The 22,710-nt window shown below is 35.3% G+C and overlaps 1 protein-coding gene across 5 annotated transcripts in view; it reads right to left on the reverse strand.

Moving 5' to 3' along the window:
• The window catches only part of Kap3 (kinesin associated protein 3), a 319,643-nt gene that overhangs the window by 186,435 nt on the left and 110,498 nt on the right, over window positions 1-22,710 (reverse strand). For all 5 annotated transcript variants that reach the window (XR_016549579.1, XM_090406062.1, XM_090406060.1 and 2 more), the window contains 2 exons: window positions 15,027-15,114; window positions 3,463-3,561 (listed from right to left, as the gene is read on the reverse strand). Coding sequence is in view for 4 of the 5 variants with exons in the window: in XM_090406062.1 (XP_090262188.1) it covers window positions 3,463-3,561; window positions 15,027-15,114 (187 nt within the window). In the remaining variant the exon portion in view is untranslated. The remainder of the gene's footprint in view (window positions 1-3,462; window positions 3,562-15,026; window positions 15,115-22,710) is intronic.

Below are 22,710 nucleotides of genomic sequence, written 5' to 3' on the forward strand. Positions count from 1 at the left end.
AGGGCACACGGTGCATTGTCATTAATTTTCAAGTTTTTCAGTCCAAATCCTCCACCTCTAGCTGGGTCAATTCAACAATGCTTGCTGAATATCTCAGAACAGGTATGGCACAGGTGTTAATTGCTTTTATCAAATTTCCAGCATTAAGAATTGACTTAAGGAGTTTCCTTAGTCTCCTTATGTATTCTGCTCAAGTTTTTTCTTTGATCTTATTGTGCACAATTTCTGATGCTTCTAAAATACCCAAATATTTGTAGCTATCTTCAAATTTTATTGCCTTGATTTTTTCACCACTGAGCAGCTCAATTTCGTTCAGATCTTCAAACTTTTTTCTTGTTATTCCAGCAATTGTGCATTTGTCTAAGCCAAAATCCATTGATATATCTTGACTGAATATGTGCACAGTATTAAGCAATGATCCGAGTTCATTCTCTGATTTTGTGTACAACTTCAGATTGTCCATGTATAAAAGGCGAGATATCTTTGCACTTTTTTGCGCAGTTTGATAACCATGAGCAGTTTTATTTAAATTCTAGTTAAGGAGATCAATGACAAGGTAAACAATAGAGGAGATAATGAGTCTCCTTGAAAGATATCCCTTTTTATGTTTACCTCTCCAATTTCTTCTCTATTCAGAACCAACGTTGTTTTCCAATTTTTCATGCTGGATTGCAAAACTTTTTGTATGTTTTCGCTAATACCGAACAGTTCCATGCATTTTAAACTCCAACTATGAGACACTGAATCAAATGCTTTTTTATAATATATCCAAGCCATATGAAGATTGGTTTTTCTATGTTTGCAATTTTTCAGAATTGTTTTATCAATCGGCAATTGGTCTTTCGTGCCTCTTGAATTTTTGCTGCTACCTTTTTGTTCAAGTGGAAAAAGAGAATTTGCTTTAAGATAGCTGTATATTTTGTCAGCTAGTATGCCTGTGAGTAGCCTTAATTGTTTGCAGGCAGGTTATTGGTCGGAAGTTTTCTGGGCTTTGGGCCTTTTTTTTAACCTTTATGATCAAAAACATTTTCCCTGATGTTAGCCACTCTTCTTTGGTTTGGCCTTCTAAAACATCGTTAAACTGGTTAGCAAGTCTTTCGTGATGATGATGACAGCCTGGCAGATATTTCAACCAGTAGCCATGTAATTCATCCTTCCCGAGTGTTGACCATTTTTTATCCTTTTAGCTTGCTTTTGAACCATTTCAGTTGTTATTTTTAGTTGGTCCATTTTTCGTTCTTGAGATTCGTTCATCCACTTTGCCTTATTATTGTGCCTCTTAGGGTTGTCCTATAGGTTTTGCCAAAATTTAAGTATTTTCTTTGTCTGTGGTATTTATATTTTCTTTAAGATTATCACTCCTGCAGCAATCAATATATATATATATATATTTGGAAAGTGGAAAAAGAGTGAAATGGTTTGCCAGGCAGGCACATTTTGTCAATGAATGAATGAGGTACTATTAGAGCATTGTGTAAGAATCTTCAGTCTTTGAGCAATAATTCATTCCTTTGTACTATTATTGTTCCATTAAACATTCAATATGATTTCTTAGCACATTTTTTTGGGTAGCCTTTTTCTCACAGAACTAATGAATTAATAGCTTTAATGGAACATGTGCAATACACATATTAATTATACACATATTTGAATAAATTCTATATAACAAAAATTATATAGAATTTATTCAAAAACTCCAATATATTTCATTCAACATTACTTGGAGACTGTCATGGAGACAGACCATTAACTACATTCAAAAGATGAATCAAAATAATGAATCATAAATCATGCATATATTAGCTTGTGTCTTGGTTGCTGCTGAAGTATATGATATTACACTACTGGAGTTCAAAGGAACAATTGTAGTAAGTGTGTAGATTAAAAAAATAATAAAATAATAAAATAATTTAAAAGATAATAATTAGTAATTTAAAAAAAAAAACACACTTATGAACAATTAATAATGATCTGTTCCCAAAACTTGAATACAGGTATACAGTCTGATCATTCAGGTTTGGATGATTTCTTCAGGTTTCAAAGAAAACACAATTGAATTTGAACTTACTGGAGTGAAGAAGTTTTGTCTGGTTTCAAAAATTTCTATGCCCAGTGTCAATAGCGTGAGAAGCAAGGGCAGGCTTGTCAGATTCAAAAGTCTTGATGTTCTTCGATTCTAATCAAGGCGGAACGGCCAGTCTGTCCAAAATAGTAAAGATGACATGAGCAGGGTACTTGATAGACACCTGGGAAGTTAAGAGGTGATAATGTATCCTGTTGTTGATGGTAGAAAGGAAGACAGTTTCAGAACTAAGTTAAAGGAAAAACATAACTTGAATTTATGAAGCATCTTTGCTATTTGTTCCGAGGTTCCTTTAAGGTAGGGTATTGAAATTCTTTTCACATCAGTTGTAGGCTGGTAGAAGGATGATAATTATCATTAATTTTTTGAATAGTAGTTCTGTTGTATTCATTACAAATCAGATTGCTTTTAATTTTATTCAGTTCATCTAACAAAATGGAATCAGAAGGGCAGATCATATAAAATTAATCTGATATGTAACAAATACAACAAAACTACCATCAAAAAAATTATTGATAATTATTATCCTTCTACCAGACGACAATCCTATGTGAAAAGAATTTCAATATCCTACCTTAAAGAAATCTCTAAACAAATAGCAAGATTCATTATAAATTCAAGCTATGTATTTCCTTTAAACGAGCTTGGAGACTGTCTTCCCTCCTACCATCAACAAAGGATGCATTACATCTCTTTCCTTACTTGTTATCTATCAAGTACCCTGCTCATGTCATCTTTCCTATTTTGGACAGACTGGCCATTCTGCCTTGATGAGAATTGAAGAACATCAAGACTATATTACATTTTTCAAATCTGACACGTCTGGCCTTGCTTTCACACTATTAACGTAAAGCGCAGATTTCTTTGGTACCCAACAAAATTCTTCATTCCAGCAAGTTCAAATTCAATCATCTATTCCTTGAAACAGGTGAACGCTATGAAATCATCCAAACCTGAACTGATCAGACTGTATGCCAATATCCAACTTTTGGGAAGAGATGACTATTAATTGTTCGTAAGTTGTTTTTTTAATTACTAATTATTATTTTTATATTATTTATTTTTTAACCTATGCAACTTACTATAATTGTTCCTTTGAACCATTATGGTGTAATATCATGTATATGATATTACACAGTCATATATGCATGATTATGACTATTATTTTAATTCATATTTTGAATGTAGTTAACAGTCTATTTCAGTGACAATGTCCAAATAACATTGGAAATATATTGGAGTTTTTGAATAAATTCTATAAGTTTTGTTACATGTGTAAGCCATGAAACTTACTTAAACTAATGAATTAAAATTACTTAGCATAAAATGAAATTTAATGCTTTTAGATGTTATCAAAAAGAAATCTTCATAATATTTACCCCTTAGTAGCTGATCTTGCTTCTTAACCAAGTTTAAAAATTTTTTTAAACTTTTTTCATAATCCTTTTTCAAAGATGGATTTCCTTTATCACAGTCCAGTAAAAAATTAAGGTTAATCACAGAAGAATATAAAATATGTAAATAGTATAGTATTCTATCTTATTAAATGCTCTATTAAATTAAAATTGAGTTGTTTAAGTTAAGGGATATTACATCCCATATCGTTTCTTAGCCGAATAAGAAACTCAGAGAGTTTCATGCCGAGTTTCTTATTCGGCTAAGAAATGATATGGGATGTAATATCCCTTAACTTAAACAAGTCATATGTCACCGAATTGAAGCCTTTAGCTCTTCATATATCTAACAATATCTTAAAATTGAGTAATTAAAAAGTGGAACATTATATAATCAAAAAAAAGGTGAAAAAATACATTACGATTGCATCATAATAGCATAATCATATAATGCAGACTTCAAGAAGAGAATACATCATGATTATTTGTAAGCCACATCAGTATGCAAAATGCATATGGGCGTGAATTTATTAATTTTTAACTACAGAGGCATTTACTACTCTATTCCTTTCTGCAGAATTACAGGATATAGCATATCAATAGAACAGCTACACCAAAATTCAATAACATATAATAAAAATGCTTTCAAACATGGACAGCAATAATTCTTTGTTCTCATAGTGTATTACACATTTCATCAGTAGGATCTCACCCTTGAGTGAGTGAAAGAGAACTATATATGCAAAAAATTACCTGAGAGTAAGGACATTAGGTGACAGAACTAGGAACTAATGCAAAGACATTTTGAGCATAGAAATAATGCTCTGAAAAGAATAATAACATTTCTAAGATATGATGAGGATACTTTAAAACAGTAAATATCATAAAAACGTGAGTTTTGAAAAAGCATTTTTGCATGGTGTTCTAAATTATTACAACTGAATTTAGCTGCTTTTTTGTCATATTGGTATTTATTTATTGATAAAACATATACTGACAATACTGACATTAGAATGGTTAATCTAAACCAAAATTATAATGACCGAATAAGCTCCAGCCAGGGTGCCTTGTATGGGTGTGATGATGGAATCTTGCTGAAGGTGTCTCTCTCTCTCTATATATATATATATCCTCCCCTCCCACCACCAGATTTTTGGCAATGTGGTGCAATATACTCTTAAAAAAAACCTCAAAAATCATTCATATCCTCTATCCCCCACATGATATATCTGTCTTATTCACTTTCATTATGCAATCAGCTATTTTACATGGCAGAGGAAACCTACAAGGAGATTGAAGGTGCAGCCATGAATTCCCCCTTTCTCTTTCCCCACCAATGTTTTCATGGCACATTTTGAGAACACAGCACTAAACACTATACCCTCTCTAACCCAAAATATGCTATGCTACACTGACAACATATTCTCCACATGGCAGGGATATGTTACAAAAGTTTTCAGCATACCCTGGCAGCCAACACCCAAGAATATGTTCTACTACTGAAAACTGAAAAGGAAAATGATTATCTGTTCTTCTCTGATGCTAGTAGCCACACAGCTTCCCAACATATCCTTATCCTTTTCTGTCTACACAAAGCCTACCCACAATGGAAGGTACATCATTCACCTATAACACCACCATCCCTTCCAGAAGTATGGTGCTATCAAAACTTAGCTAATACAGCAAGAACCATTTGCTTGGATCACACTAGCCTTTTCACTGAATTCAATCACATTCAGGACATGTTTTAAGCCAATGACTTCCCTCTTCACAAAATCAATGGAGCTTTCTGCCCACCCTCAAACTCAACCCCCACCACTCACAAAATACAGAACACAAAAAATCCATTGCTATCCCCTACATTCAAGGCACTTCAGAAAAATTGCACATGTAACAGTCTCTCTGATTTTTATCTATCTGTTTCTGTATATGAGGGAGATTTTTTCCATTGGATCAATGGGAAAAAATCTCCCTCTTATACAATACAGAAATAGATATATAGAAATCAGAGAAACTGTTCCTGGAATCCACTACAGCATTACGAAATTCTCCAAATCTAAACAAATTTGGCTGTATCACATTGTGAAAAATCTGGGAGACCTTCAGCAAGATTCCACCACCACATCCATAGAAGATGCCAGTCCTAAGTGGCATCCACTATTGGTACAGTGGTGGAATCTTGCTTAAGGAGCTGGCCTTTTCAAATCAGTCTATATTTGCCTTCCTCTTGGTGTGCATGCATGCATGTACGCACATGCTTAGTATTTCTTTGTGCCCATGAAGATACCTTGGTGACTGAGGCAAAATATTAGCTAATAATCTAATTAGCTAAAAAAAAAAAATCCATACTGATATATAGTGTGCAAACAAAACCATTTGTCAAAAGGCATTTGACAGTATCAACCAGAAAGTGACATTAGCACTGCTAGAATCCTATGGAATTGAAAGAAACTAATATTTATATTAAGAGATGTTTACAAGAATGCAGTTGCAGCAGTTAGAATAGGTGATGATTTGGGGAAATGGTTTAGAACAAGCAGAGGTACTAGACAGGGGGAGCCAATTTCACAAAGCATTTTCATAGCACATTTAGAAAGAGCAATGGATAAAATGAAGGAAGGTGCAAAAGGAATATCGGTACATGGGATGAGAATTAACAATCTGAGATTTGCAGACATTGAAACTGTTAAATGAGGAAGGAAAGAGATTTGAACTTGGAAAAAACAAAGACAATGATATTTGGTGAGAAGAACATGAAACAAAAGTGGACGGAATTGATATAGAAAATGTAGCACAGTCACATATTTGGGAAGTAAAATGACATATGATTTGGACTGTAAAAAAGAAATAAAGATCAGGATTGCAAAGGGAAGAACAAATCTGAAGGCCATGGATAACATCTAGAAAAGTAAAGTGATCAGCCTGCAAACAAAACTAAGAGTGCTGAAAACATGCATCTTTAGCAGTGTACTGTGTGGGTCTGAAACATGGGTAATAAATAAGGAATCAAGAAAAAGAATTTTGGCATTTGAAAGAACTTGTTACAAGAAGATTCTAAGAATAGGATGGGTAAGATGATTTTTTAAAATTACAAATGAAGGGCTCTATTGAAAGATACAACCATAGGAGAATCTAATGCAGAAGATTATAAAATGGAAGCTGCAATTATTTGGACACATCTGCAGAATGAGTGAAGACCAGAAGATAAAGACATTCACGTTTGGTATTATGGATGGTGTAAACAGAAGAGGTAGACTTATACAGAGAACGGATGTGCAGAAACTGTGACACTGTGCACTGGACAAAGAAAGGTGGAAGAAAATAGTGAAGGCGGCATCAGACAACAACAGGCAGTGAGCCCATGGTTCGTGATGATGATGAAACAAAACTCCAATATAATAGTTTTTTTTTTTTGTTTTTTTTTTTTTGCAATATACACCTAAAAATGGGTATTCCAGTGCAAAGAATATCTTTCAAAGAGGGATATCAACAAGGCAGAGATAAAGTATACAATCATACCCCGACTTACGCGAATCCGGAGTTACGTGGTTTCTTATATGTACGTATTCCTGTCCCGCTTCATACCGCACCACTAGTTGGATCTTTCAGGCGCCGGCCACATTCGCCAGTGTCACACATGCTGTGAACAAGCACTGACGTGTTTCGCGCGGTCTCCTTTCATAAACAATTTTTATAGTCTACAAACCTTGCAATTGTTTAATGTTATGTTCATGATAAAAATTTTATCACATAAAAAATAATAATGTCATCCAAAAGAAGCAAGTCCGATTCATCTACAGTTAGCGAGAAAAGAAAAACATCGAATTTGGAAACAAAACTCAACCTTATTAAGAATTTTGAAGGCAGAATGAAAATTTGTGAGCTAGCAAAGAAGTTTGATCTACAAGAATCCACAGTAAGAACAATCATAAAAGAAAGGTTTACAGATATTGGAGGACATAGATTCTAATGAGGAACAAAATGTAGCCACAAGGCAAGGAATAAAAAAAATCATTAGCTTGCTATGAAGAAATTTTGCGTGACAAGAAAAAGACATTATGCCGCCAGACGAATCTATTAGATTTTATGAAACCATCGACATCGAAATAACTTTCTTTTTTTTTTTATGTACGAAAAACTACAATTATGATTATATTTCTTAAAAAATATAGGTGTTTTTGTAAACCTTTGGTCCCAATTGTATGTTTGTATATATAAATTACATGCAAAATTATACCCCGAGTTACGCGAATTTGACTTACGCGCTTTTTGTTGGTCCAACCTACCGCGTAACTTCAGGGTTTTACTGTACTTAAAATGATCCATCATTCTATATTGTTGTAAAATGAACTTCATAGAAAGCTGGATAGATACTAACAGAATAAAATATAGAACAAGACACAAAGGCTCAAGATTATTATATTGTCAAATCACTGAACCCTCCAGAGTATATAGAAGAGTATACAGAAGAATGGAACAGTTAACAGAAATCATGTGATTTCTGGGAAATGTTCTTGTATGTGTGTATGTTCATACACATGCACACAAAAGGAACATCAAAATATGAAATATTTTGATATTTCATGTGGCTTTGCTAACTATTTGTATCATACTTTCGTTTCCTGCTTTGATACAAACGTGCCTTCCCCAACAACAGATCAAGGTTGAACTAGATGAGATCATGCATGCTTAATTAATAGCTATCGTATCTTACATTAGCTTGTAACTTGTTACATAAACAAAACATTGTTTCACTTTAGAAATATACACATTTGTTATACATTCTAAAACATAGGTTTAGATAAATCAAAATTTCTTTTGCTGAGTGAATGATGCTTCATTCATTTTAATGGATGTGTGGACCCAACCACCAGTGGGAATAAACTGAACCTGAATATTAAAACTACCAACTCATTTTAATGTTCAAATCAAGATCTTCATTTAGAATGCATATTTTATTTCAGAGACTAGAGTTTAAGATGTAAACTTGCCTCAAGACGTACTGTCTGCTAAAAAGTAGGTGAACTGCATAAATGACCATTATCTATCCATTATACAGCAATAGATCTCTATGTCCTTAGCATAATTATATAAAAAATTTAATTTTTTGATCATTTTGATGGAGATATCCCATATCCACAAAATGTTTAGGCTAGTCAAGATGATGTCATTTAGTCATATTGAAGTTTACTATGCAAAATATATAGCAGCATGCTGGATTAACATTTGTTCTTTGTTACTTCAATTTTACTATAACAAACTCATAGGGAGTACAAGGAACAATTTTTTCCTTTAGAAGAGTGTGTATGGAACTTTGATCAGGATTATCAATAGTTTTATCAAATAGTTTTTCAAGATACTAAATAGTTTCAGTGTCTTGAAAAAGTACCAAACATGGTGCTTTTTCAAGCTGCTCCAGGCCTTCAATAAACAGAGGAGTGGTCACACACACTAAGCAACAAATACCTTCTATGCTCTAAAGACATTCATGAACACCAATGGCAACAGTGAGATTCAAACTTGCAGCTTATATTTCATCATCATCATCATCAAATTCCTGCCATGTACCCTCAAGGGGAGTACAGAATATGATAGTACTACATGAAAAAATTACATCATTACTAACTTCCTATCTACAATTTTCCTCCAAATCAGTCTGTTACTTGTCAAGACTCCAACATTATCAGATCTTATATTTCTATCATCTAAGTCACTTTGTACCGTATCAATCCACCTATATCTTGGTCTTCCTCTGGGTCGTTTTCCTGCCAACCTGGCAGAGAACACTTGTTTTGCTAATCTTTCCTCTCCCATTCTATTTAAGTGACCATAACATCTGAGATTAGCTCTGCTAATGCATTCCTGGATTCTGACAATGTCAAGTTCTTTCCTAATATCCTCACATTTTTAATATGATATTGCCATTGATGCGATCTGTTCACGCCTCTAATCTTTCTCAGGACTCTCATATCAGCGGTCTCTAGTCTTTGGTCAAGTGTTTTACTTCTGAACCAGCTCTCAGATCCATAAGTTAAAATTGGTTTGAACCCGGTCTTGTATACAGCTAATTTAGTGTTCTGACTAATTTCTCTTATTCCATATGAATTTATTCAATTGACTTCCCGCGCCATACCAGCTTTGCTGATTCTGTTGTCTATTTCTATATTTAATTTAACATCTTCGGTAAAAATTGTGCCTAAATAGCTGAAATGTTTTTTTCTCCTGTTTTCATGTCACCTTTATCATCTCTAACTCCTTTTACAGCACTTTTTCCTCCATTCCTAAGCTTCTTCAACAACCTCCAGAATATTTTGCCACCTTCTTGATATTTATTTTCTATATTCTTGCCAAAGTCCTCCCATGACTTTTGTTTAGCTAGTTTTACACAGTAATTAGCTTTCTTACATTTGTCTCTGTATTCTGTAAGAGTAAAAGCTGACTTATTTCCCAGGAACTTTTGATATGCTTTCTTCTTTTCCTTCACTGCCTCTTTAACTTCCTGTGTCCACCAGGGAGTTCTGATTTTTTTATCCTTGCACACAACCTCACATAATCGAACCTCACATAACCAAACACATAACTGAGAGGAGACCTCCACATAGCCTTTAAAGGAATGCGGAGAACCGACCCGGGCTTCTGACCTAATGTCCAATCCTCACCTTCTCGTGGTGCACCCTGTTGGGTATCTACTTTGATACTGAACGAACGAGGATGGGCTGGCAATTTGGGATTTAGCCGACCAAATTGTATTCTTATTGGTTAAACCAAAATAAAAAATGATGGTACAACATGACAAAATTTCATGCCGGCTGGGGCGTCGCCCGGTTAAACAAGGCCCCCGTTGTTTTCGCCAGGGAACCAGGGCGAACAGCGAAAAGTCAGCTACTGGAACAAATCTGAAAACAAACCCCAACTCAACATCACCAGAGTTAAAGATCGGTACTATCAACATAAGAAGCCTGAATGGCAAAGAAATGGAGCTAGCTGAGGAATTAGATAAGTACCAGATCGACATAATAGGGGTGACTGAAACAAAAAAGACCAAAACTGGTGAGATCTTTCTGAGCAATAAATACAAAATGTTATATTCAGGCAATGACAATCAAGGAAAAGAATTAGTAGCCATAGTATTCAACACAAAATACGAGGCTAATCTTCTTGAATGGCAGTCAGTCTCAAGTAGAGTAATGTGGGCAAATATGAGAATGGGGAACTGGACAATGAGACTTATTTGTACCTATGGTCCCACAGAAGGTTCTACTAAGGTAGAAGTGGAGGAATTTTTTGAGGCTTTAGAAAAAGCAACTGACACAATGAAAAAGGAAAAGTTGGTCCTTGTTGGGGATCTAAATAGCAGAGTAGGAAATGATTGTGAGACATACAAAAATATTTTGGGAAAATTTGGAGAAAAGAGCAAAGCTAATAATAATGGCAAATATCTGTTGGATTTCTGCTCAGGACATGGACTGGTTATTACTAACACCATGTTCCAACATAAAAATGTGCACAAATTCACATGGAGAGAAGAGGCTAGGAATAAGAAAAGTTCCATTGACTATGTTATTGTTGATAGTGATGTTTTCTCCCTGGTGCAGGACACCAGAGTGTACAGAGGATTTGAAATTGGAAGTGATCACTATTTAGTCTTGAGCAGGATAAAATTCAATTTCATATTGAAAAGAATAACATGTAAGAAAGTTTTAAAGCGAATAAAAGTTGAGCAGCTCTCAGATGTGAACTGTAGACTAAAATACAGAAATATTATTGAAAAGAAAATGAAAGAGTTTGAGAACAGGAATCAAACCTTGGAGATTCAGTGGCAAACTCTGAAGGAAATATTGATTGATTCTGCCAGAGAGGCATGTGGTGAGGTTGTGTGCAAGGATAAAAAAATCAGAACTCCCTGGTGGACACAGGAAGTTAAAGAGGCAGTGAAGGAAAAGAAGAACGCATATCAAAAGTTCCTGGCAAATAAGTCAGCTTTTACTCTTACAGAATACAGAGACAACTGTAAGAAAGCTGAACAGTGTGTAAAACTAGCTAAACAAAAGTCATGGGAGGACTTTGGCAAGAATATAGAAAATAAATATCAAGAAGGTGGCAAAATATTCTGGAGGTTGTTGAAGAAGCTTAGGAATGGAGGAAAGAGTGCTGTAAAAGGAAATAGAGATGATAAAGGTGAAATGAAAACAGGAGAAAAAGATATCCTTGAAGTATGGAGTAATTACTTTGAAAAACTGCTAAATGAAACAAGCAGTGATGACAGTACAGTGATAAAAAACACTGACCAGGCATGCAGTCAGGAATACATATCCATACTTGAAGTAGAAAAAGCCATCAAAGGCTTGAAATGTGGAAAGGCAGCAGGAGTAGATGATATTCGACCAGAAATGCTGAAGTATGGTGGTATAAGAGTCTTACAGTGGCTGCACTGCATAGTTCAGAAAGCCTGGACAGAGGGACGAATTCCCGATGATTGGAGTAGAGCTCTCATAGTACCCATATATAAAAAGGGAAATAAAACTGAATGTGAGAATTACAGAGGTATTTCCAAACTGAGTGTTCCTGGCAAGATCTATGCAAGTATACTTGTGAAATGGTTGAGAAGAATTGTGGAAGAAAAGCTTGCTGAAGAACAAGCTGGATTCAGGCCAAATAGAGGCTGTCAGGATCAGATCTTCACTTTACGATAAATAGTCGAGAAAGCATGGGAATATAACAAAGATCTGTATTTAAGTTTTGTCGATTTGGAAAAGGCATATGACAAGATGCCAAGAGAGAAGCTATTCAATACGCTGCAGTTATATGGTGTCAGTGGGGCATTATATTAAGCAATACTTAGTCTTTATTTGAGTTGTAAGTCAGCAGTTAGAATTGAAGGAAGTACAGGAAGGTGGTTTAATGTTAAATCTGGTATGAGACAAGGATGTACATTATCCCCTCTGTTATTCATTATCTATATGGATCACATTATGAAGGAAAGTGGTATTAAACATGATATCAAAATTGGAGATGTTAATGTCAGCTGTTTGCTTCATGCGGATGATGTTATACTTCTAAATAAATCCGCTACAAGTCTGCAAGATTCTCTGACTAAATTCAATTGCTGTTGTAATAGATATGGTATGAAGGTCAGCAATAAAAAGACAAAGACAATGAAAATAGGCAGAATCATTGAAAATGTCAACTGTGTTGTGAATGGAGAACCTGTGGAACAAGTAAAACATTTCAGCTACTTAGGCACGATTTTTACTGAAGATGGTAAATGAAATATAGAAATAGACAACAGAATCAGCAAAGCTGGTATGGTGGGAAGTCAACTGAATAAATTCATATGGAATAAGAGAGAAATTAGTCGGAACACTAAATTAGCTGTATTCAAGACCGGGTTGAAACCAATTTTAACTTATGGATCTGAGAGCTGGGTCAGAAGTAAAACACTTGACCAAAGACTAGAGACCGCAGATATGAGAGTCCTGAGAAAGATTAGAGGCGTGAACAGATGGCATCAATGGCAATATCATATTAAAAATGAGGATATTAGGAAAGAACTTGACATTGTCAGCATCCAGGAATGCGTTAGCAGAGCTAATCTCAGATGTTATGGTCACTTAAATAGAATGGGAGAGGAAAGATTAGCAAAACAAGGGTTCTCTGCCAGGTTGGCAGGAAAACGACCCAGAGGAAGACCAAGATATAGGTGGATTGATACGGTACAAAGTGCCTTAGACGATAGAAATATAAGATCTGATAATGTTGGAGTCTTGACAAGTAACAGACTGATTTGGAGGAAAATTGTAGATAGGAAGTTAGTAATGATGTAATTTTTTCATGTAGTACTGTCATATCCTGTACACCCCTTGAGGGTACATGGCAGGAATTTGATGATGATGCTTTTTTTTTTTACTTGTATAACTTTGATACTGACAATTCAAATACATTTATTATGCAATGAACTAACCAAATGAAATTGACTCATTAGTTAACTTTAACTAAACAGGTCATAATTATAAAACATATGCAGCAAAATGTGGACAAATTTCAAAACAGGAAATGGAACAATTCAACTCAGTTGTGTCTAAGCTCCATTTTTTTAATGCATCGGTACTTAAAAAATTCTTTGATTCAGTAGAAAGGTCAATTAACATCAAATTATTATTAATATCAATATTTTCTCAGTCAAAGAATAACCATTATTCACATGTTACCTATAATACCTCTCTCCTTGAACTCATTCAAGCACTCACAATTGCCTCTGGCAACCCTATTCACCACCCTCAAAAAAAAATGTATTCCTCACACCTATGCCAATCACACTGGCACAATTTTCAACGGTGACCCCACCCCTCGTTGGGGTCACTTAAGAGTCGAAGCTAGATAACTGGTAGGGCAAGAGACCACTGCATATCCCTTTAATGAATATGTAGAAACAATGACCTAACCTCTAATACTCACCTTCTCACGGTGCTTCATTAGTAGGTTACTGTCTTTGGCTTAAACCAAAATACAATAATGGTACAACATTAAAGATGAAAAGTAACCTACTATTCTCATGCCGCAGCATCACCTGGTTAAACAAGGCTACTAGAACAAACACAAAACTCAAACATCAGCAAAATTCAAGATAGGCATAAAAAGTAAGCATCAATGGAAAAAAAGTGGAAATGGCAGAAGAATTACTGAAACAAAAAGAGACAAAAACAGATAAGATTCTTCTAAATAACTATGAGATGTTATATTTGGACAATAATCATCAGGAAAAGGTGGGATAAATGTGTTTACAAGATATTGATTCTTGTTAACTGCTGTTTTCAAACATTCTCATAAAATATTTGTAAGAATTTTATAAAATTTCTGATTGTAGTAAATGCTATATAAGATCTAAAATAATAATTTGATGTTAATTGACCTTTCTACTGAATCAAAAAAAATTCTTTGATTCGGTAGAATCAAAAAATTATTCATTACCGACGCATTGTAAATTCCTTAAGTTAATTACCAGTTATGCTATAAAATCTAAAGATTCTAAAGGTAATAATTTCCAGTGATATATTATTATATGGCTACCAACACTTATCGTTATTCAGTACATGGCTAGTAACAAAAAACTGAAAACAAATACAAGAATCTGTGTACCTTAAGAAAATCTGGATATTATTTTATCTTTGTAGATACTAATGATGTCATGCCGTATTCAAAATTTCACTGCGTTTTTTTTTTTTTTATCAAAGCACCTACCTAGATTCCTATCAAATGTTTTAAGTCCTATATTTACTGCTGTTCTCAAACATTTTCATAAATTTTTGTATGAATTTTCTTTACTACATTCATAACTCAGGCCATAACCTTCCTATACTACATAATATCAATGACAAATATTACTTGTCACTGAAATGTTTATTTTCAAAATATGAAAATATTTAGAAAATATGAAAATATTTAAAAAATATGAAAATATATATGAAAATAATGAAACAACATCTGAGAACAGCAGTGTTTTATTTACTGTATAGATAATCAACCCACATAATATAGTAAGTCAAGGATATTTATATTTTTCTTCTTAGATAAATCCTCTTTCCACTGCTCATGCCTTTTCAGTTCATACTCAATCATATCCATACAGAGTGATCCAATCTTGGAAAAAATAAAGAGAAACAGGTTAAGTGTTTTTAAAAATAATGTATTAAAAATCTGAAAAAAACTTTGATTTCCAAAGGCTATAACAAATCACATTCATATTATATATGCTGTGTTGCAAAAATTACAGACACTCAGTTTTCTCAGCAACAAACCATGGCATAACAAGGTATAAAAAGGAATAGACTAAATGATTTTAAGGCTATAGGAAATGGGATAAGATCTAAAGTGAATAGTTTCCATTGTTGTATTATTAAAAGGCTACCAACACCAATTCATTCATAGTTCATGCAATCACAGCAAAATCAGAGTACAAAATCATAACCAAATCAAATTAAAATCAACTTGGCAGATATCATTAAAAGATAGAAATGTGATGGTAAAAAGAAGTCAGGCAGACTACAGAAAGAGATATAAATATATTATGCATTCTTCCTGCTCACATCAGTACATTTCCTTCCGAGAGTTAAGCTGTCTACAACCATGAAAGGTTTGTGCCAAACATTATGTATGAAATTCATGCAGGAATGCTTTCCTTCAGTCAATCTAGGAACTCCATATTGTGTTCAAAAAAATGAGCACAGAATGCTACATCCTTGATAGTTCTGTTTTGTGGCAGTTTTATATCGTGGCAGTTTTATGAAAACAATCCATGGTGAGTATTATTTTTATTATTACATAACAATCAATGGAGTGTGAAACTCATCACAGAGTCACTCATACACACTTGCAATATAATAATCATCCATAACCCCATATTCAAACCTCTAGACTGCTCCATCTACCACCCACTATACGGTATTTCTTGTCTGTTAATTACATGTTCTATGCATGATCTGCTTGTGGGACAAAAAAAAAAATAATAAATTCCAGGAGAAAAAGCTGTACTAAATCCATATGATACATGCTATTCACCATCCTTTCAAAAAATCAACAAAGATTCCAATCCCTGTGACAAAAATTAAATTCAGGTCTTTTCCAATCAAAAGCTAACATGCTTCTAACTATACTACAGAGACACAATGTATATCATACTATTGTTATGTCACAGATTTATTTATTTATGATTTATGCTTGCTTACTTTATTTATGATTTATGTTTTGTTGCTTGATTATATCCTTTTTTATTTTAAACCTTATCCAATTATAATCCTATCGGTTGCGCCATTTGTTACGTCTTGGTTTATATAATATGTTGGCCTCTGTCTGCTATCTTTAACCCTAACATATCCCTAATTCATCTGCCTAACACTGAGTATATAATCTTACTGCTTATCTAACAATCTCTAAGTTTTGGGCCCCCAGAAAATACCTATTTCCTGATCTCTATAAGTCATCCACATTCGCTCAGACAAATTTATTTTCTGCGCCAGCCTGGGCTTTAAGGACAGAGTCAAACTCAGCCTAAGGATGGTTATAGAGTATCAAAAGCTACTAAAATAATTCATCTGAAATCAGAAGCCGTAGGTTTTCTAGTCTGTTTGCAGTCGTGCCCCCTTTCCTTTCTTACTTAGGATATCCCCGCACAAATATATGATCACCAGGTTCGTAATTTTTATGAAGGGTCTAGTTCAGTCAACATGGTCAGAAAAACAAGCATGAATGGTAACATACAAATTTAATGAATTCATAATTAATTAAAATACAAAGATAAAATTGACATTAATGCTAGATTAAAACTCAGTATGTTTCTCTCAATCTCTCATTCTTAGATAGAGATGGATTTCTTAATCTCTACAATGCTATTCCTTTAACTTATCAAATATTTAGTTTACAACTTCACAGGAGCCAGTTAGGTATTTGGCACATTATTAATCTCCCTCAAGTAGGTCACGACAGAATCTCCAGTAAATTAATAGTTCTCAGAATTCAGTCTAATGGTATAGAGTCATTCACACATAAAATAATTCTTCAAGTTTATCCTTATCAAATTCGGGTTACACTTTCTTCCGTTTCTGTTAGTCAAGTTCTCTAAAGGGCTAGAATATGTAAAAGTACTAATCTACACTATCTCGGGATCTTTCGGGATTCTCTCCATTCTTCTTTCTTACGAAGTTCTGGCTGTCTTGGTTCTGTAGCCACGTGCTCTCCCTGTATTGGGTGCTCTGTTTCTTTACTAAAGATTTACGGCGATGCTATTTCATACCGACGGCCAGCATTCAAGATTTGTCATGTTCTGTGACGGTGCCATACTGGGATTTCTCGGAGGTCAGCTCTTAAAGATAAGAGCTGAATCACGATGACCACTTGAAGCACACGGTGAGAATACAGGAACAAACAAAACGGGATGGTTTCAATTCTATGTTGCAGGTTTTATACGCTCTCCCAGAGCACCACCTTTCCAAGTTTGATCTCTCCTTTTGCCCTTCCGATTCGTCCCCGACTGGGTGACCTCACCGTTCCTCACGGGCCTTTCCAATTCCGGGAATGTATGCGTCTTGATGTTTTTTTAGAGGCAGTACCCACGAACGCTTACGCTGCTATTGTAGTATTAGGGCGACCTTTGCCCCTTCTTACCGAATTATTGGCATTCTTTCACGTGTAGAAAAATCACTGATAACTGCTCTTACATTTGCCCTTTTTGTTGACTTACAGTTACATTTAATATATAGATACATTAACTTCAATATAAACAGTTCTTATTTTAATTTGCCAGTTGTTATCTCTTTTTAAGGCATAGTTAAATTGTGCCAAAATGATAAGTATGCTCATTAGACTCTAGAAGGGTGACTTTATTTAGAGTGAGGTCGCCCGTTTCAGATCTAACACTATACATATGTACACTAGTGTCCAAAAGCTAATGACTAACTACATTTTTACCTGATTATTAAATACTTAAGGAATTAACAGCATATACAAGAAATATAAATTAAAACAAACTTTAATATATACTTTCCAATATTTCGGCAACGTCACGTTGCTATCTTCATGGGAACTCCCTACATCCGAGATGCCTTGGAAAAAAATCAACAAAATCCTAAAAAAACATGACTTGACCTCTTGTTACAGACCATATAGAAAATTGGCATCCCTTATCTACTCCACTAAACACCAACCACTTCCCATAGACCTACCTGGTGTATACTAGGTCCCTTGCAGCTGTAAACTGTCCTACTTTGGCCAAACAGGCAGGATAGCAAATATCAGAATCTCAGAACACAAGGACTACATCCGATTTCACCAGTACAGCTGCTTTGGGCTTGCAGACCATGCTCTGGATACTAGTACAGAATAAGGTGGAAGAAAGCCACAGCAATACACCGCAGCAAGTTCAAATATGAAAGACTATTCATGGAATCAGCCTCAGCCCTTAGGAACATGCCAAACCTAAACAAATTTGGATGCGTGAGACTGCCCAAAATTTGGGAAACATACATCAGGAGAACTTCAGCCCAAAGGCCAAGAACACCTAATATAGCCCGCCAGGGGCACCATCAGGACTTTAGGAAAACAGTAGCTTCCTCCCTTCATTTCTCATTTGCTGTTGTGTAGTATTTGTGTGCACGTGTCTTTATCTTAAATTCCCATGAAGATAGCAACGTGACGTTGCCGAAATATTGGAAAGTATATATTAAAGTTTGTTTTAATTTATATTTCTAGTATACGCTGTCAATTCCTTAAGTATTTGATAATCATGTTTAACCAGCATATAAGCCTTTCTACAAGAATTACATTTTTACCTGTATATGAAAAAATTTCATGACTACAGCCAAATATGGACAGAAATTTATTACACAAAAAATGTGTTATAAATTTCATACAAATTAAATTGCAATACGCTTTTGGCAAAATTTACAAATTTCCTAAGGACATAGTTAAGGAATTATGTACAGTGATTATAGAAAATTATGAAGAGAGACATTTCAGTATGGAATATGTTCACCCCGAACTGCGATGCAGCTCTCACAACATAGTACCATACTTAGCACTGAGTGAATCAAGAATTCTTAAGGCACACTGGCCCACTCCTCCTTCAGAGAAAGGATAATGCTTTGTTTGTTTTCTGGAGGGGAATTTCCAGCAGCAATGTGCAGTCCCTATTGTGTCCCAAATGTATTCTATGGGATACAGATCTGGGGAGCATGACAGCCAATTGATTCGATTAATATCCTCAGTCTCCAGAAGTATCTGTACTGCTTGTGTATGATGTGATGTGGCATCATCCATAAAAATGAATTCTTCTAGAACCTACAGCACCACCTAAACAATCGAACATGATATTGAAGAACTTTCTTACAATATCATTTGTCAGTCATAGTTCCTTTTTCCAACAGTGTTGGAAAAAGGAACTAGCTCAGTGCATCCATTAAGCACAATGCCACCCCACACTATCACTCCCAGCACTGCCGTATCTATCCCTTTTAAGAACATTATCGCGATGGTAAACAGAACCCCTTTCATGCCAGATTAAATATTGTTGTTGTTGTTGTGGTGGGATTCTCCCAATTTTCCTCATCCATCCCTTAGGACCGGCTGAGCCTGGCTCAGCTTGGAAGTTGGCTCTATTCAAGCACAGGTATACACAGACATCTCGACAAACTGTGGCAAGACATCTGTGACAAGTAGGTCTATACACCCAAAAGCCTGTAGTCTGCTTCCCTTTATCCACAGATCATTGTAGAGCACATTTTCATTGGTGTCATGTCCAATTTTTATGGAAACAACACCTGAAAATATGCTCTACAATGAGCTATGGATAAAGGAAAGCAGACTACAGGCTTTTGAGTGTATAGGCCTACTTGTCACAGATGTCTTGCCACAGTTTGTAGAGATATCCGTGTATACCTGTGCTTGAATGGAGCCAACTTGCAAGCTGACATACTGTGGTGTGTTGATTACATTTTGCTGTTATAACCAAACATCTGTCATCCTACTCCATGGGAGACCAAAAGCAATCTTAAAAATAACGTTCTCATCTGGAACACATTCCATTGGTTTGAAATGCTGCCCAGAGCCTGGATACAACACTAATGTGAGATGCCAAACTCTCTGGTAATATCAGTAATTCTGTGGCCTTCTTCAAGCTTTCCAATAATTCTTTCCGCATGAAATCATCTAGATGATGTCGTTGAGACATTACAAGACATCCATTGTGAAAAGAGCTTCCTTCCATACATTAGGAAACAGAGAAAAATTATGATAATTCAAAAAGTGCATGAATTTTTATGCAATTTCATGAAAAGCAGTAAGATATGTGCCATGTTAGATATGAAACTGTAAATAAATAGTAAATGCTGAATTTTTAATTAAGGTAACAAATGGAAACATGCAAACAATAGTCAAAAACAAGGTCAAAATGAGATTGTCAAAATGCCTCAATAAGAAGAGTGGTCACCCCTCAGAGAAATACAATGCTTACTCTGATGTTGCATACTATTTATAATGGTGTCAGTAGCTCAGTTAGTAAAAACAACCACTGCTTCTGCAAACTCTCCTAAGTCCCACAAGATTTTGGGGAGGGGTTGAGAGCAGCAATACATACACCTAGAACATCCCAGACATGCTCAAAAGAATTAAGGTCAGGAGCCTAGCTAACCAGTCCATTCACACAATAGGCTCTTCATGAAGATAGTGGGCCACAAGTGTCACTCGATGAGGACGAGCATTATCATCTTGTAAAATGTCTCCCCTATCATACCCACATACAGAAAACCATAGGGATCCAGGACCTCTATCATCTCTAAAAGTTGCAGCATTCACTGTTCCATAGGAAGCACATACATGTTGGTGCATCCACCCAACAAGATGTCTCCACAAACCCAAACCATACCTCCACGAGTATCCATTTCACAGATATTAAAAAGATGAAAACATGTCCCCAGTTCTCTTCAGATCATAGCATGCCTGGTAGCATCACTTTGTACAACAAATCAAGACTCATCTGTAAATAGTGCCAACCCACATTGGTCTTGGGTCCAGATGGTGCGGAGCCTTGCCAATTTCAAATATACTTTCCTTTGGTGTGAGGATAGGTGCTTGTAGACTACTGATCATCTAGCACACAGACCACATTTGCGAAGCATTTTGTGCACAGTGGAAGTAGATCCCAATGTTCCTGTAGGCAACACAAGGTCGGATCATAGCTGATTCGGGGTAGCTAGCACTACTGTTTCGGTAAGCATATAATTGCACATATTGGTACCCCCTCCCACTGTGGTTATTGCCTATGGCCTTCTTTCCTTCACCATCTCTGGAGTGCCGTTTGTGACTGTCGGAATTGGTTCCACAGTCTATGAATCATGGATAAACACACTTCCATTTCAATATGGTATCAGTGATCGCTGATCTGGAATGGCCCGATTTGTCAACAATTTGCTAAACAATAGCCCTGCAACATGGCATCCTATCAAAATGCATCTTTCAAACTCTGTCAGTTATCTTCTCAGAGCCATTTCATCCAGACACAGTTGCACTGACTTGGAAGCATCATATTCCTCAAATTTACACCAGCTACAGACACGACTCATTACATGGCACGGTTCACCTTGTTCATAGGGGGGGTAAGCAGAGATACTCAACTCACATCCTCTTACTATATATAGCGATCATACTATATATAGTAAGGGGATGTGGGTTGAGGAAATGATAATGCAAAGATTAGATTAGCCTCAACTGATATATTCAGCACTACAGTAAATGACTACTATTTAGTGGAGGAATAGACAAACACTTATGTCCATTTGTCAACATTTAGTGGAAATGCTTACCCCAGGAGAGCAGACATGTAGAATCATGACCAAAAGTGGATCAGTAGAAGGTACCAAGGTTTAAAAAAAACCCAAGTGTCATAATTTTTGCAACAGAATGTATATAGTAAAACACATACAATAAAAATACTCGTATCTGATTAAAATGCATGAAGTCAAAATTAATACAATAAAAATAACACTTTCTGGTAAGAGATATCATTTTGAGATTAGCCTGGGGCAGTGTCACCTATAATTAAAAGAAAAGATGGCTGTTTTTATGGACACAACCCAAATTTCTAAAACAGAAACCTGGAAGTTTGGTAGGTAATCTCATCAGATAAATAGTTAATCAGTAAGATCAAAGTTATGCATTACAATTAAAGTGTTTACCATTTATTATCAGTGAAAATCATTATATATATATATATATATATATATATATATATATATATATATATGCATGCTTAATTCTAAAACATGTTTATGATTTCCAGTCGCATACCATCTTCATTTACATTGCAAGCAGATTCGGCTGTTACAGATGAGTAATAACTTAGCTTCTCACAAATTTTTGTGACGACAGGCAGGGTGCTTAAGGGTCAAAGCTGTATAACTGAGAGGAGACCTCCACATAGCCTTTAAAGGAATGCAAAGAACCGACCAGGGCTTCTGACCTAATGTCCAATCCACACCTTCTCGTGGTGCACCCTGTTGGGTATCTATCTGATTACTGAAAGAACGAGGATGGGCTGGCAATATGGAATTTAGAAGACCGAATTGTATTCTTATTGGCTTAAACAAATATACAAAATGATGGTACACCATAAAAAAATTTCATGCCGGCAGGGGCGTCGCCCGGTTAAACAAGGCCACCATTGTTTTCACCAGGGAACCAGAGTGAACA

Source organism: Typopeltis vanoorti, chromosome 16 (genome assembly GCF_054136105.1).
Source record: "Typopeltis vanoorti isolate ZY-2024b chromosome 16, IOZ_Tvanoo_1.0, whole genome shotgun sequence".
Classification (NCBI taxonomy): Eukaryota; Metazoa; Arthropoda; class Arachnida; order Uropygi; family Thelyphonidae; genus Typopeltis; species Typopeltis vanoorti.